Below are 15796 nucleotides of genomic sequence, written 5' to 3'. Positions count from 1 at the left end.
CCAGTTATATTGTATCATACGTAACCTCGTATTTATTGTATTTCTCATCGTTCCAGAGCATAACTTCTCCCATGTTTCCTTTTTTATCTTTATATTTAAATCTTGTTCCCATTTTTGTTTAGTTTTACCATTTGTTTCCTCATTCTCCTTTTCTTGCAGTTTAATATACATATTTGTTATAAATCTTTTGATTATCATTGTATCTGTAATCACATATTCAAAGTTACCTCCCTCTGGCAAACTCAAACTGCTTCCTAATTTATCCTTCAAGTAGGATCTCAATTGGTAATATGCCAGCGCTGTATCTTGAGTTATATTGTATTTATCTTTCATTTGTTCAAAGGATAAGAATCTATTTCCTGAAAAACAATTTTCTATTCTTTTAATCCCTTTTTTCTCCCATTCTCTAAAGGAAAGGTTATCTATTGTAAAAGGGAGTAACTTATTTTGCGTCAATATTAGTTTTGGTAATTGATAATTTGTTTTATTTCTTTCTACATGAATCTTCTTCCAAATATTGAGTAGATGATGTAATACTGGAGAACTTCTATGTTGTACCAATTTTTCATCCCATTTATATAATGTGTTCAGGTATCTTTTCCCCTATTTTATCTAATTCTAATCTAGTCCAATCTGGCTTTTCCCTTGTTTGATAAAAATCTGATAGGTATCTTAATTGTGCGGGTCTATAATAATTTTTAAAGTTTGGCAATTGTAAGCCTCCTTGTTTATACCATTCTGTTAATTTATCTAGTGCTATCCTCGGATTCCCCCCTTTCCATAAAAATTTCCTTATTATTTTCTTTAACTCCTTGAAGAATTTCTCTGTCAGTTGTATTGGCAATGCCTGAAATAGGTATAATATCCTTGGAAAAATGTTCATTTTAATACAGTTTATCCTTCCTATTAGTGTTGGTGGTAAATCTTTCCAATGCTCTAAATCATCCTGTAATTTTTTCATTAGTGGATAATAATTAAGTTTATATAGTTGGCCGAGATTTTTGTTTATTTGTACACCTAGGTATCTTATTGCTTGCATTTGCCATCTAAATGGTGATTCCTTCTTAAATTTTGAGAAATCCGCATTACTCATAGGCATTGCTTCACTTTTATTTACGTTGATCTTGTAACCCGACATTTCTCCATATTCCTTCAATTTCTTATATAATTCTTTTATTGATAGTTCTGGTTCTTTTAAGTATACTATAACACCATCCGCAAATAAACTGATTTTATATTCCTTGTCTTTTATTTTTATCCCTTTTATATTATTTTCTGTTCTTATCAATTCTGCTAGTGGTTCTATAGCTAACGCAAACAATAAAGGTGATAGTGGGCATCCCTGCCGTGTTGACCTGCTTAAGTTAAATTGCTTTGATACATGTCCATTTACTGTCACTTTCGCTAATGGTCCCTTACATAATGTTTTAATCCAATTAATATACTTTTCCGGTAAACTGAATTTTTGCAATACTTTGAACAAATAATTCCATTCTACTCTGTCAAAGGCCTTCTCTGCGTCTAAAGCAACTGCTACTGTTGGTGCTTTATTCCCTTCTACTGCATGAATTAAATTAATAAATTTACAAATATTGTCTGTTGTGCATCTTTTTTTGATAAATCCAGTTTGGTCTAGATTTACCATTTTCGGTACATACTCTGCTAATCTGTTTGCTAATAGTTTAGCTATTATCTTATAATCTGTGTTAAGTAAAGATATTGGTCTATATGACGCTGGTGTGAGTGGATCTTTCCCTTGCTTTAGTATTACTGTAATTATTGCTGTTTTACATGAATCTGGTAAGCTTTGTGTTTTATCAATCTGCTTGATTACTTCCAGGAGGGGCGGAATCAATAAGTCTTCAAATGCTTTATAGAATTCTATTGGGAATCCATCCTCTCCAGGTGTCTTATTATTTGGTAATTTTTTTATTATCTCTTGTATTTCTACTATTCCAAATGGTTCTGTTAATTTATTTTGTTCCTCTATTTGTAGTTTTGGTAGTTCAATTTTAGTCAAAAATTCATCTATTTTCCCTTCTTTCCCTTCGTTTTCAGTTTGGTATAATTGTTCATAGAATTCTCTAAAGTTTTCCTTAATTTCTTTTGGATTATATGTAATTTGTTTGTCTTTTTTCATTGATGCCAATACCATTTTCTTAGCTTGTTCTGTCTTAAGCTGCCATGCTAGGATTTTGTGTTTTTTCACCTAGTTCATAATATTTCTGTTTTGTCTTCATTATATTCTTCTCCACCTTATATGTTTGTAGTGTTTCATATTTTATTTTTTTATCCGCCAATTCTCTTCTTTTAGTTGTATCTTCCTTCATTGCTAATTCTTTTTCTATATTTACTATTTCCCTTTCCAACTGCTCTGTTTCCTGATTATAGTCCTTCTTCATCTTGGTTACATAACTTATTATTTGCCCTCTAATGAATGCTTTCATTGCATCCCATAGTATAAACTTATCTTTCACTGATTTCGTATTTATTTCAAAATACATTTTAATTTGTTTTTCAATAAATTCTCTAAAATCCTGCCTTTTAAGTAACATGGGGTTTAATCTCCATCTATACATTCTTGGAGGGATGTCAATATTAAGGGTGAATGGTCTGATAGTATTCTAGCTTTATATTCTGTTTTTCTTACTCTATCTTGCATACGAGCTGATAACAAAAATAGGTCTATTCTTGAGTATGTTTTATGTCTAGCCGAGTAATATGAATATTCCTTTTCCTTTGGGTGTTGTTTCCTCCATATATCCAAAAGTTGCATTTCTTCCATCGATTTAATTATAAATTTGGTTACTTTGTTCTTTCAGTTAATTTTTTTCCCAGTTTTGTCCATATTTGAATCCAAATTCAGGTTGAAATCCCCTCCTATTAATATGTTCCCTTGCGTATCTGCTATCTTCACAAAGATATCTTGCATAAACTTTTGATCTTCTTCGTTAGGTGAATATATATTGAGTAGATTCCAAAACTCCGAATATATCTGACATTTTATCATTACATATCTCCCTGCTGGATCTATTATTTCCTCTTCTATTTTAAATGGCACATTTTTACTAATTAATATAGCTATTCCTCTTGCTTTTGAATTATACAATGCTGCTGTTACGTGTCCTACCCAATCTCTCTTTAATTTCTTGTGCTCCAATTCAGTTAAATGTGTTTCTTGCACAAATGCTATATCAATCTTTTCTTTTTTCAGTAAATTTAGCAGTTTCTTCCTTTAAATTTGGTTATGTATTCCATTAATATTTAAAGTCATATAGTTCAACGTAGCCATTTTATACTTTGTTTATCTTCCCTTTCCGTTTCTCCATCATTACCTTTCCTTCTTATCCATTTCTGTTTTCTTGTTTTGAACCCTTTATAAGACAACATTCCTAAAACATCAAACATTTTCCTTATTCTCCTATTTAAAACTTCTTTAGCCCCAATCTCCCCTTCCCCTCCTGAGTTGTCCTTTATCCCTTGTCGGACAACCACATCTCCCCTCTCCATTTGGATTTGCGAATTCACTCGCAAGCATCAGCTGATTTTGCAGTGACCGTAACTCCTCCCCACCCAGCTCCCCCAGAAAAGATTTCACTTTTCATATGTAACAAAGGTCACTCTTTTAATTCCCTCCTTATTCCCTCTATTCGATTTCCTTCCCTTATTAATTCTTGTCGATACTATCTATATTTTCCTCTAAATACGGATACATTCATGTATGCACATTATACATATACACACATATACCTCTTTACCCACATACATATAAATCGTGGTCATTTTTACTCTTATTACATGTCTTCATCTCTCTGTTTGTTTTGTAGTTCTTCTGCAAATTTCCTTGCTTCCTCTGGATCCGAGAATAGTTTTTTTCCATAAGATCGTTTTCGATGTATTGAACTCCTTCCTCTTCTTCAGGATTTCAAAACTTATGTGTCTTTTTAGTTCGCAGTCTTTTGTACTCTCGTTACACGTCTTCATCTCTCAGTCTATTTTGTAATTGTTCTGCAAATTTTCATGCTTATGCTTTAGTATAAATTTATACCCTTTCTTCCATAAAATCGCCTTTGCTGTATTGAACTCCTTTCTCTTCTTCAGGAGTTCAAAACTTATATCTGGATAAATGAAGATTTTTTGCCCTTTGTACTCCAGTGGCTTGTTGCCCTCTCTTACTTTTTCCATTGTTTTCTCCAGTACCTTTTCTCTTGTAGTATATCTTAGGAATTTTACTAAAATAGATCTTGGCTTTTGTTGTGGTTGTGGTTTAAAGGCCACTGCTCTATGTGCCCTTTCTATTTCCATTTCTTGCTGTAGTTCTGGACATCCTAGGATCCTAGGGATCCAATCTTTTATAAACTCTCTCATATTCTTGCCTTCTTCATCTTCCTTAAGGCCCACTATCTTTATGTTATTTCTTCTGTTATAATTTTCCATTATATCTATTTTCTGAGCTAACAGTTCTTGTGTCTCTTTAACTTTTTTATTAGATTCCTCTAATTTCTTTTTTAAGTCCTCTACCTCCATTTCTACTGCTGCTTCTCGTTCTTCCACCTTGTCCATTCTTTTTCCCATTTCTGATAAGGTCATATCTATTTTATTCATTTTCTCTTCTGTATTGTTTATTCTTCTTCTTAAATCATTAAATTCTTGCGCTTGCCATTCTTTAAATGACTCCATGTATTCTTTAATAAGAGAAAGTATATCCTTTGTCTTGCCTTTCCCTTCTTCTTCTATTTCACTGTACTCTTCCTCTTCTTCTTCCTCTGGGTTGGCCATCTGTTGTTTCTTTGTTGTCCTTTTCTTCTCTTCTTTCTTGTTTTCGTTGTCTTCTATATTCTCCTCTTGCTGCAGCTGTTCTGCAGCTGTCACTGTCGGATGTGGAGATCGACTCCCCAGCTGGTCACCCCTCCCGTCGGTGTGTTTTTTTGCACGCGCGGTTGCGCACTTTTACTCGGCTCAGCGAGCCATTTTTGTAGTCCACTTTCTACCGACCTGAGGGAGCGGGTTTCTCTCTCCACCGCGGGCCTCTTCGAACAGGTAAGGCCTTCTCCTTCTTCTTCCGTTGTCTTCTCTTCCTCTCTTCTTACCGTTGGTTTCGATTTTTCTTCTTTCGTCGCCATCTTCTTTCCACCTTTATACTCACTTTAATTTTTATTTTTGTGCCTTTGTGTTTTCCTTTGTTTTTTCCGACTTTTCTGGAAAGGGCTGGAGTTCACCGTCCGGCCACTACTCCATCACGTGACTCCCCTCTTTTTGTAAAATTCTTAAATAAAATTTTCAAAAAAAAAAAAATGAAATATAGACAGTGGATGGTAAACAGCTCCTGCATCCAAGAATGAGCTCAATCTGCATTTTTCTTTTACTGATCTTATGGGAGAGCGAAGGGGCTTCAGTGTGAAAATATGCCACTGATCTATAGTCACATTTGGGGCATTATGAGCTCACACGAATCAAGATAAGCAGTACTTCCTTCCAACTCAAAGATGAATATCAAGCTGCTTAAACTGAAGACCCAAGACTGTCCCTTCAAGGAATTATGCAAATTACTTGCTATTTTAGGTTAATTAATTGTCTTTATCATAGCCTGTATTATCATACCTAAGATTCTCAGATTGTTCAGGGTCGGTAACAGGTATATTGTTCCTGTTTCAAACAGCATTCTTTCTGCAACTGACCTAACAACCAAATTCACCACACATCAGCCTGTGCAACACTCCCAAGGACATGCTGGTGGGTAGGTCAAGTTGTTGCTGTAAATAACCTGCCATGTAGATGGGAGTGGGTATAGAGAGTCAGGGTGGAATTGATTGTGACTGAAAATAGAATAAAGGGAAATAAATGGGGGGGGGGGGGAGCAATCTTCTGGAGAGCCAACACGGATTCATTAGGCTACAGGGCCTCCTTTGTCATGCGACATCATGAGTTTATTCTGCAAGCATGGATTTGGAAACAGTTCCTTCACAACGCAGCACTCAAAGACAAACAATTCATACCCCCAGGTGGAATGACAAGTCTAAATTAGGCCGTAGATGGATAGGAGGCAAACTACACTAGAAATCCCAAACTAGGACAAATGTGGTGAGTGTTTTGGAAGGGCAGGGGGAAATTACACTCTGCAATCACATGGCTTTTACTGATCCTGATCAGAAAAAAAATGTTAGCTATAACATGGATCTCCGCAAGTCCTTGCCTGTATTCTTGATCCGGATATTTCTTCCAGTTTGCGTATTTTAGACCCTCCACGACCTAGGGACATTTGAAGCATCACATCAACCCCAATGATAGACAAAGCTTAACAAATAAGAGGTACAATTAAGCACTAGATTCCAATATTTTCAGCTCTTTTTTTCACTCTATCTTTTCTTTCCTCTAATGGTTTATTCCCCCATCTGTCTCTCCACCTCTCACACCTTCTATCCTATACCCTCACCTTTGACCCCTTTCACAACTTCCTTCACCCTTTATGAGCATAGTACCCCCTTTCATCTAGTCTTTATGAAGGATCCAGTCCAGAAATGTTGACTATTGCTTCCCATGGATATTGTCTGAGCTGCTGAGTTCCTCCTGCAACATGCATCTATGTGAAATAAGCACAGGTATTTGACAAAATCATCAGGGGGAGTGGGCGGGAGCTAGTGAAGAGGACAGACACATAGTGGGAAGGTAGGGTGGGGGAAAAGTCCATGCCATAAGAGGGACATATGGCCAGTCAGAGATATTTGTTATCATGAGGTTTTTACACTAGGTTACAGCAACTTGGTATGGTGTCATGGAGATTATTCCCATATTCAATCATTATTACTTTACCACTCCATTATTCTCTGCTAATACTTACTGTCCCTCCCAGGTGTTTCGCTCAATGTTTACACACAATTCACTATCATAGTATTATCACTAGGATACTTAACTTCTCTAATTGCTGAGTATTTGCTCAGAACAAATTTCAAGTATAAACAAGAAGTACTAATTCACCCAAGCATATAATCTGTAATCAAGATTTCCTGAAAATTCACACCCTACCATGAGTCTCCACATCTTATTTACCCTTGGATACTTGATATCAGAGCAAATCACAATCTTTTGTTCCTGGACATTTACTGAACACACCTGGGCACATGCAGTCTTTACTCTGGAACCCACATCTACTGCTAGCATTCCAAAGTACATCACTGAAATTCACACACACATTGATACACAAACAGTTTATCCTGCCACTGACACACAGATATTCACACCAGGCTATTTCAGAAATACCAGAAGTTAAGGCCTGTTTTATATACCTCAAATAATCATATCTTTTCAAACTGACGCACCAATCCCGACCCCCGTGTGTTCACCCCAATCTTCACCCCGACCCTGGGTGATTGCCCTGACCTTGTCCCTGACTCCAGGTGTTCACCTCGACCCCGAGTGTTTACCCCAACCTTGACCCTGACCCCTAGGTGTTCACCCCAACCTTGACTCTGGCCTTCAGGTGCTTGTCCCAAACACTGACCTTGACCCCGCAACCCTCTCCTTGACCCTGCGTGTTCGTCCCGACCCTGACCACTGGGCGTTCACCTCAACCCTGACCTCCAGGTGCCTGTTCCAACACTGACCTTGACCCCCGCGACCCTGACCTCGAGCCCGAGTGTTCACCCCGACCCTGACCCCCCAGGAGTTCACCCCGACCCTGACCCCCCACCCGGGTGTTCACCCCGACCCTGACCCACCGGGTATACATCCCGACCCCGAGCCCCCCGGGTGATCACCCTGACCTCGACCCCGGGTGCTCACCCCGACCCTGACCCCGGGTGCTCACCCCGACCCTGACCCCGGGTGCTCACCCCGACCCTGACCCCGGGTGCTCACCCCGACCTCGACCCCGGGTGCTCACCCCGACCTCGACCCCGGGTGCTCACCCCGACCCTGACCTCGACCCCGGGTGCTCACCCCGACCCTGACCTCGACCCCGGGTGCTCACCCCGACCCTGACCTCGATCCCGGGTGCTCACCCCGACCCTGACCTCGACCCCGGGTGCTCACCCCGACCCTGACCTCGACCCCGGGTGTTCACCCCGACCCTGACCTCGATCCCGGGTGTTCACCCCGACCCTGAACCACCTGTAATCACCCCGACCCTGACCCCCCCCCCGGGTGTTAACCCGGACTGACCCACCGGGTGTTCACCGCGACTCTGACCCACCGGGTGTCCACCCCGACCCAGAGCACCCGGGTGTCCACCCCGACCTCGACCCCGGGTGCTCACCCCGACCTCGACCCCGGGTGCTCACCCCGACCTCGACCCCGGGTGCTCACCCCGACCTCGACCCCGGGTGCTCACCCCGACCTCGACCCCGGGTGCTCACCCCGACCTCGACCCCGGATGCTCACCCCGACCTCGACCCCGGGTGCTCACCCCGACCTCGGGTGCTCACCCCGACCTCGACCCCGGGTGCTCACCCCGACCTCGGGTGCTCACCCCGACCTCGGGTGCTCACCCCGACCTCGACCCCGGGTGCTCACCCCGACCTCGACCCCGGGTGCTCACCCCGACCTCGACCCCGGGTGCTCACCCCGACCTCGACCCCGGGTGCTCACCCCGACCTCGACCCCGGGTGCTCACCCCGACCTCGACCCCGGGTGCTCACCCCGACCTCGACCCCGGGTGCTCACCCCGACCTCGACCCCGGGTGCTCACCCCGACCTCGACCCCGGGTGCTCACCCCGACCTCGACCCCGGGTGCTCACCCCGACCTCGACCCCGGGTGCTCACCCCGACCTCGACCCCGGGTGCTCACCCCGACCTCGACCCCGGGTGCTCACCCCGACCTCGACCCCGGGTGCTCACCCCGACCCTGACCTCAACCCCGGGTGCTCACCCCGACCCTGACCTCGACCCCGGGTGCTCACCCCGACCCTGAACTCGACCCCGGGTGCTCACCCCGACCCTGACCTCGATCCCGGGTGTTCACCCCCTGAACCACCTGAGTTATCACCCCGACCCTGACCTCGACCCCGGGTGCTCACCCCGACCCTGACCTCGACCCCGGGTGTTCACCCCGACCCTGAACCACCTGAGTTATCACCCCGACCCTGACCCCCCCGGGTGTTCACCCCGACCCTGACCCCCCGGGTGCTCACCCCGACCTTGACTGACCCCCCAGGTGCTCACCCCGACCTCGACCCCGGGTGCCCACCCCGACCTCGACCCCGGGTGCCCACCCCGACCTCGACCCCGGGTGCTCACCCCGACCTCGACCCCGGGTGCTCACCCCGACCCTGACCTCGACCCCGGGTGCTCACCCCGACCTCGACCCCGGGTGCTCACCCCGACCTCGACCCCGGGTGCTCACCCCGACCTCGACCCCGGGTGCTCACCCCGACCTCGACCCCGGGTGCTCACCCCGACCTCGACCCCGGGTGCTCACCCCGACCTCGACCCCGGGTGCTCACCCCGACCTCGACCCCGGGTGCTCACCCCGACCTCGACCCCGGGTGCTCACCCCGACCTCGACCCCGGGTGCTCACCCCGACCTCGACCCCGGGTGCTCACCCCGACCTCGACCCCGGGTGCTCACCCCGACCTCGACCCCGGGTGCTCACCCCGACCTCGACCCCGGGTGCTCACCCCGACCTCGACCCCGGGTGCTCACCCCGACCTCGACCCCGGGTGCTCACCCCGACCTCGACCCCGGGTGCTCACCCCGACCTCGACCCCGGGTGCTCACCCCGACCTCGACCCCGGGTGCTCACCCCGACCTCGACCCCGGGTGCTCACCCCGACCTCGACCCCGGGTGCTCACCCCGACCCTGACCTCGACCCCGGGTGCTCACCCCGACCCTGAACTCGACCCCGGGTGCTCACCCCGACCCTGACCTCTTTCCCGGGTGTTCACCCCCTGAACCACCTATCACCCCGACCCTGACCTCGACCCCGGGTGCTCACCCCGACCCTGACCTCAACCCCGGGTGCTCACCCCGACCCTGACCTCGACCCCGGGTGCTCACCCCGACCCTGAACTCGACCCCGGGTGCTCACCCCGACCCTGACCTCTTTCCCGGGTGTTCACCCCCTGAACCACCTATCACCCCGACCCTGACCTCGACCCCGGGTGCTCACCCCGACCCTGACCTCGACCCCGGGTGTTCACCCCGACCCTGAACCACCTGAGTTATCACCCCGACCCTGACCCCCCCGGGTGTTCACCCCGACCCTGACCCCCCGGGTGCTCACCCCGACCTTGACTGACCCCCCAGGTGCTCACCCCGACCTCGAACCCGGGTGCCCACCCCGACCTCGACCCCGGGTGCTCACCCCGACCTCGACCCCGGGTGCTCACCCCGACCTCGACCCCGGGTGCTCACCCCGACCTCGACCCCGGGTGCTCACCCCGACCCTGACCTCGACCCCGGGTGCTCACCCCGACCCTGACCTCGACCCCGGGTGCTCACCCCGACCCTGACCTCGACCCCGGGTGCTCACCCCGACCCTGACCTCGACCCCGGGTGCTCACCCCGACCCTGACCTCGACCCCGGGTGCTCACCCCAACCCTGACCTCGACCCCGGGTGCTCACCCCGACCCTGACCTCGACCCCGGGTGCTCACCCCGACCCTGACCTCGACCCCGGGTGCTCACCCCGACCCTGACCTCGACCCCGGGTGCTCACCCCGACCCTGACCTCGACCCCGGGTGCTCACCCCGACCCTGACCTCGATCCCGGGTGCTCACCCCGACCCTGACCTCGGGTGCTCACCCCGACCCTGACCTCGACCCCGGGTGCTCACCCCGACCCTGACCTCGACCCCAGGTGCTCACCCCGACCCCGGGTTCTCACACCGACCCTGACCTCGACCCCGGGTGCTCACCCCGACCCTGACCTCGATCCCGGGTGTTCACCCCGACCCTGAACCACCTGAGTTACCACCCCGACCCTGACCCCCCCCGGGTGTTCACCCCGACCCTGACCCCCCCGGGTGTTCACACCGACCTTGACTGACCCCCCGGGTGTTCACCCCGACCATGACTGACCCCCCCGGGTGTTCACCCCGACCTTGACTCTGACCCCCCAGGTGTCACCCCGACCTTGACTCTGACCCCCCCGGGTGTTCACCCCAACCTTGACTCTGACCCCCCGGGTGTTCACCCCGACCTTGACTCTGACCCCCTGGGTGTTCACCCCGAACTTGACTCTGATCCCCTGGGTGTTCACCCCAACCTTGACTCTGACCCGCCCCGGGTGTTCACCCCGACCTTGACTCTGACCCCCGGTGTTCACCCCGACCTTGACTCTGACCCCTGGGTGTTCACACCGACCTTGACTCTGACCCCCCCCCCGTTTTCACCCCGACCTTGACTCTGACCCCTCAGTGGTGTTTACCTCGACCTTGACTCTGACCCCCCCTGTTCACCCTGAACGACTCTGACCCCTCGGTGTTCACCCCGAACTTGACTCTGACCCCCCGGTGTTCACCCCGACCTTGACTCTGACCCCCCGGTGTTCATCCCGACCTTGACTCTGACCCCCCCAGTGTTCCCCCGACCTTGACTCTGACCCCCAGTGTTCACCCCGACCTTGACTCTGACCCCCCCGGTGTTCACCCGAACTTGACTCTGACCCCTCGGTGTTCACCCCGAACTTGACTCTGACCCCCCGGTGTTCACCCCGACCTTGACTCTGACCCCCCCGGTGTTCACCCCGACCTTGACTCTGACCCCCCCGGTGTTCACCCCGAACTTGACTCTGACCCCCCGGTGTTCACCCCGAACTTGACTCTGACCCCCCGGTGTTCACCCCGAACTTGACTCTGACCCCCGGTGTTCACCCCGACCTTGACTCTGACCCCCGGGTGTTCACACCGACCTTGACTCTGACCCCCCAGTGGTGTTTACCTCGACCTTGACTCTGGACCCCCCCGTGTTCACCCCGAACTTGACTCTGACCCCTCAGTGTTCACCCCGAACTTGACTCTGACCCCCCGGTGTTCACCCCGACCTTGACTCTGACCCCCCGGTGTTCACCCCGACCTTGACTCTGACCCCCCGGTATTCAACCCGACCTTGACTCTGACCCCCCCGGTGTTCACCCCGAACTTGACTCTGACCCCTCGATGTTCACCCCGAACTTGACTCTGACCCCCCGGTGTTCACCCCGACCTTGACTCTGACCCCCCGGTGTTCACCCCGACCTTGACTGACCCCACGGTGTTCCCCCGACCTTGACTCTGACCCCCCCGGTGTTCACCCCGACCTTGACTCTGACCCCCCCGATGTTCACCCCGAACTTGACTCTGGACCCCCCGGTGTTCACCCCGAACTTGACTCTGACCCCCCGGTGTTCACCCCGAACTTGACTCTGACCCCCCGGTGTTCACCCCGAACTTGACTCTGACCCCCGGTGTTCACCCCGAACTTGACTCTGACCCCCCGGTGTTCACCCCGAACTTGACTCTGACCCCCTCGGTGTTCACACCGACCTTGACTCTGACCCCTCGGTGTTCACCCCGAACTTGACTCTGACCCCCCGGTGTTCACCCCGACCTTGACTCTGACCCCCCGGTGTTCACCCCGACCTTGACTCTGACCCCCCCGGTGTTCACCCCGACCTTGACTCTGACCCCCGGTGTTCACCCGACCTTGACTCTGACCCCCCAGTGTTTACCTCGAACTTGACTCTGACCCCCCCCCGGTGTTCACCCCGAACTTGACTCTGACCCCTCGGTGTTCACCCCGAACTTGACTCTGACCCCTCGGTGTTCACCCCGAACTTGACTCTGACCCCTCGGTGTTCACCCCGAACTTGACTCTGACACCCCCGGTGTTCACCCCGAACTTGACTCTGACCCCCCGTGTTCACACCGACCTTGACTCTGACCCCCCAGTGTTCACCCCGAACTTGACTCTGACCCCTCGGTGTTCACCCCGAACTTGACTCTGACCCCCCCGTTCACCCCGACCTTGACTCTGACCCCCCGTGTTCACCCCGACCTTGACTCTGACCCCCCGTGTTTACCTTGACCTTGACTGACCCCCGTGTTCACCCCGAACTTGACTCTGACCCCTCGGTGTTCACCCCGAACTTGACTCTGACTCCCGGTGTTCACCCCGACCTTGACTCTGACCCCCGGGTGTTCACACCGACCTTGACTCTGACCCCCGGGTGTTCACCCTGACCTTGACTCTGACCCCCCAGTGTTTACCTCGACCTTGACTCTGACCCCCCGGTGTTCACCCCGAACTTGACTCTGACCCCCGGGTGTTCACACCGACCTTGACTCTGACCCCCCAGTGTTCACCCCGACCTTGACTCTGACCCCCAGTGTTTACCTCGACCTTGACTCTGACCCCCAGTGTTTACCTCGACCTTGACTCTGACCCCCCGGTGTTCACCCCGAACTTGACTCTGACCCCCGGGTGTTCACCCCGACCTTGACTCTGACTCCCCGGTGTTCACCCCGACCTTGACTCTGACCCCCCTCGGTGTTCACCCCGACCTTGACTCTGACCCCCCCCCCTCCGGTTGCTCGCCCCTGACGCCGGCTGTTCGGTCTGCCCTCGACCCTCACCTATGATGGCGCCCACCGCGGCGCTGTGTATGAAGAAGCTGAGGTTGGCTTGGCTCGAGTCCCCGGCCGGCCCACGTCCCTCACCTGGCCCCCGGACTCCGGGTGGCCCTGCCCGCCGCCACTCGGCACTCTGCTGCCTGCGGACCTCCCGCTGACCCCTGGCGCCCAGGGCCCGGCTGTGAGACGCGACGTGGAGCCCCGGGCTCCATTCCCCCAGAGACACGGGACCCCGCTCCTCGTCGCTATCAGCCTCCCAGTCCGACATCGCCCGTCCGACCAGCGCCTGCGCACCGAGCTGCCGCGAACCTAAGGTGAGGGGCGCACGTGACCCCCAGAGCACCTTCCCGCGTGTCGTTCTGCGTCCAATCGTGCACCCTTCACTCCCAAACAGGGCAGTCCACCCACTCCCATCAAGACCCTCAAACATCACCTCACCCCTGTCCCAAATGCAGATGCAAGTTAGAGGTGAAACCCAAAAGCTAGCAGGTCCACTCAAATCATCAGCACATCTGCAAACTTTCAGTCGACCCCCAATGCCAATCAAACCTTCCACTGATCAATCCTTCCTAATTACACACACCTAAATTCCAACAGGTCTCCCAATCCCATCAACACATCCCATTCAAGTTTATCGTCATCCGACTGCACAAGTACAACCTGGCAAAACTGCGTTCAATGTTACTCGTGGCAAAACACACAGACACACAACCAGACATAACACACACACAGACAATTAATGCACATGTTGGACAAGTATTTTGTGTATACATATAAATAAAGAACTATTGTTTTGCATAAATGAGTCTTGGATGGTTAGTGTGAGCGGTCCTTTGGCATTCTCGTTGCCCGTGGGAAGATGTTCCTCAACCTGGTGATGCTGGAGAATTTTATGTTATCCATCTTCCCAACCACAAAAGGGCAATCCAAATCCCAGGACATCTCAAAACCCATCACACAATATTAACAGGACAGGTCAAACCATCATGACACTGCAATCCCCACAGGACATCCCAAATGCATCTCTACAGAACAAACCCTAAATCTAAATGAATCCTAAATCATCATTATATACTGTCTTGGAGGGTGAATGTTGTCCCCACATCTGCGTGGGTTTCATCCAGATGCCCTGGTTCGTCACTCATTCCAACGACTTACAGGGTTGGTCACATGAACGTGGGTGGGCAGTGCGGGCTTGTGAGATGGAAGGGCAATTACTGTGCTGTATATCAACATTTTAAAAATAATTTTATTTAATATAAAACCACTTAACAAGCATATCACAATATTTCAAGCTTAATCCAAATACATGTGGTATTTTATATGTAAAAAAGGAAAAAAAAATTTAAAACAATTCAAGAAAAACTTCCTCTGAATCCCCCCTCCCATCCCCTCTCCCCAATCCTCTCCAAACTAAAAAGAAAAGAAAATAAAAAGATGAAAGGGGACAAGAAACCCCAACAGGAGCACTTCACTTTCCAATACTTTAAAACATATATATTAATAGAGATTGACAGGAGAAAGGAAATGTTTGAGATTCATTTAAATTTTAATACCAACAGTTTGTAAATATGGGCTCCATATTTTACACAATGTATGATATTTATCTCTTAAATTGTAAGTAATTTTCTCAAGTGGAATACAACCACAAACTTCTGCATGCCATCTATTCATTTCCAAATCAATATCCAGCTTCCAGTTATAGCAATACATATGACAGTTGAATATCTCATTCCCAATCATATTTCTTAAGTTATTCCATGCACTACAATTCCAATAGTATATCCTAATGGCAATAGGATATCCTGAACCCTTTCTTCCCCATTATTGGAGAGCAATCTGTTCACCCAACAGATGAACTTATGAATCCATGAGTGTAACCCATTCCCAAATTGACTTCTATGAAACTAATCATTCCTCAAAGATACAACAGGATGTCAGAAAACTTATCCATGTCCTACACAGTGCAACCCCAATCCAAAAAGTGCCCCCAAAGCCATCAACAAATCCTAAATGTATCAATGCAACCAGAATCCAAGAACAAGCTGCTAATTCAGCATAAGACTCCAAATTCAAACATGTTAAATCATTAGTCAAAACAAAACAAACATTACAATATGCCCCCCAAAAATCTGTATTTTTCAAATAAGTCACATCCAGGTGCATCATATTTTCGTGAGGGCAACTTTTAGCACAATGCAGATTCACATCGAGTCACAAGATAGGAATGGCTGAGGTTCCCAATACAC

The 15796-nt window shown here is 49.6% G+C and overlaps 1 protein-coding gene across 1 annotated transcript in view; it reads right to left on the bottom strand.

The window, feature by feature from the left end:
* Positions 1-13846, bottom strand: part of ddx43 (DEAD (Asp-Glu-Ala-Asp) box polypeptide 43) — a 144658-nt gene extending 130812 nt beyond the window's left edge. The window contains exons 1-2 of the mRNA XM_069885972.1: positions 13551-13846; positions 6194-6249 (exon numbers count right to left, since the gene is read on the bottom strand). Of these exons, the coding sequence (XP_069742073.1) occupies positions 6194-6249; positions 13551-13815 (321 nt within the window). The 5' untranslated portion in view covers positions 13816-13846. The remainder of the gene's footprint in view (positions 1-6193; positions 6250-13550) is intronic.
* Between the last annotated feature and the right edge of the window lie 1950 nt (positions 13847-15796).

The sequence above is a fragment of the Narcine bancroftii genome, chromosome 6, assembly GCF_036971445.1.
Source record: "Narcine bancroftii isolate sNarBan1 chromosome 6, sNarBan1.hap1, whole genome shotgun sequence".
NCBI classification, from domain to species: domain Eukaryota; kingdom Metazoa; phylum Chordata; class Chondrichthyes; order Torpediniformes; family Narcinidae; genus Narcine; species Narcine bancroftii.
This window is presented reverse-complemented; position numbering and strand designations above follow the sequence as displayed.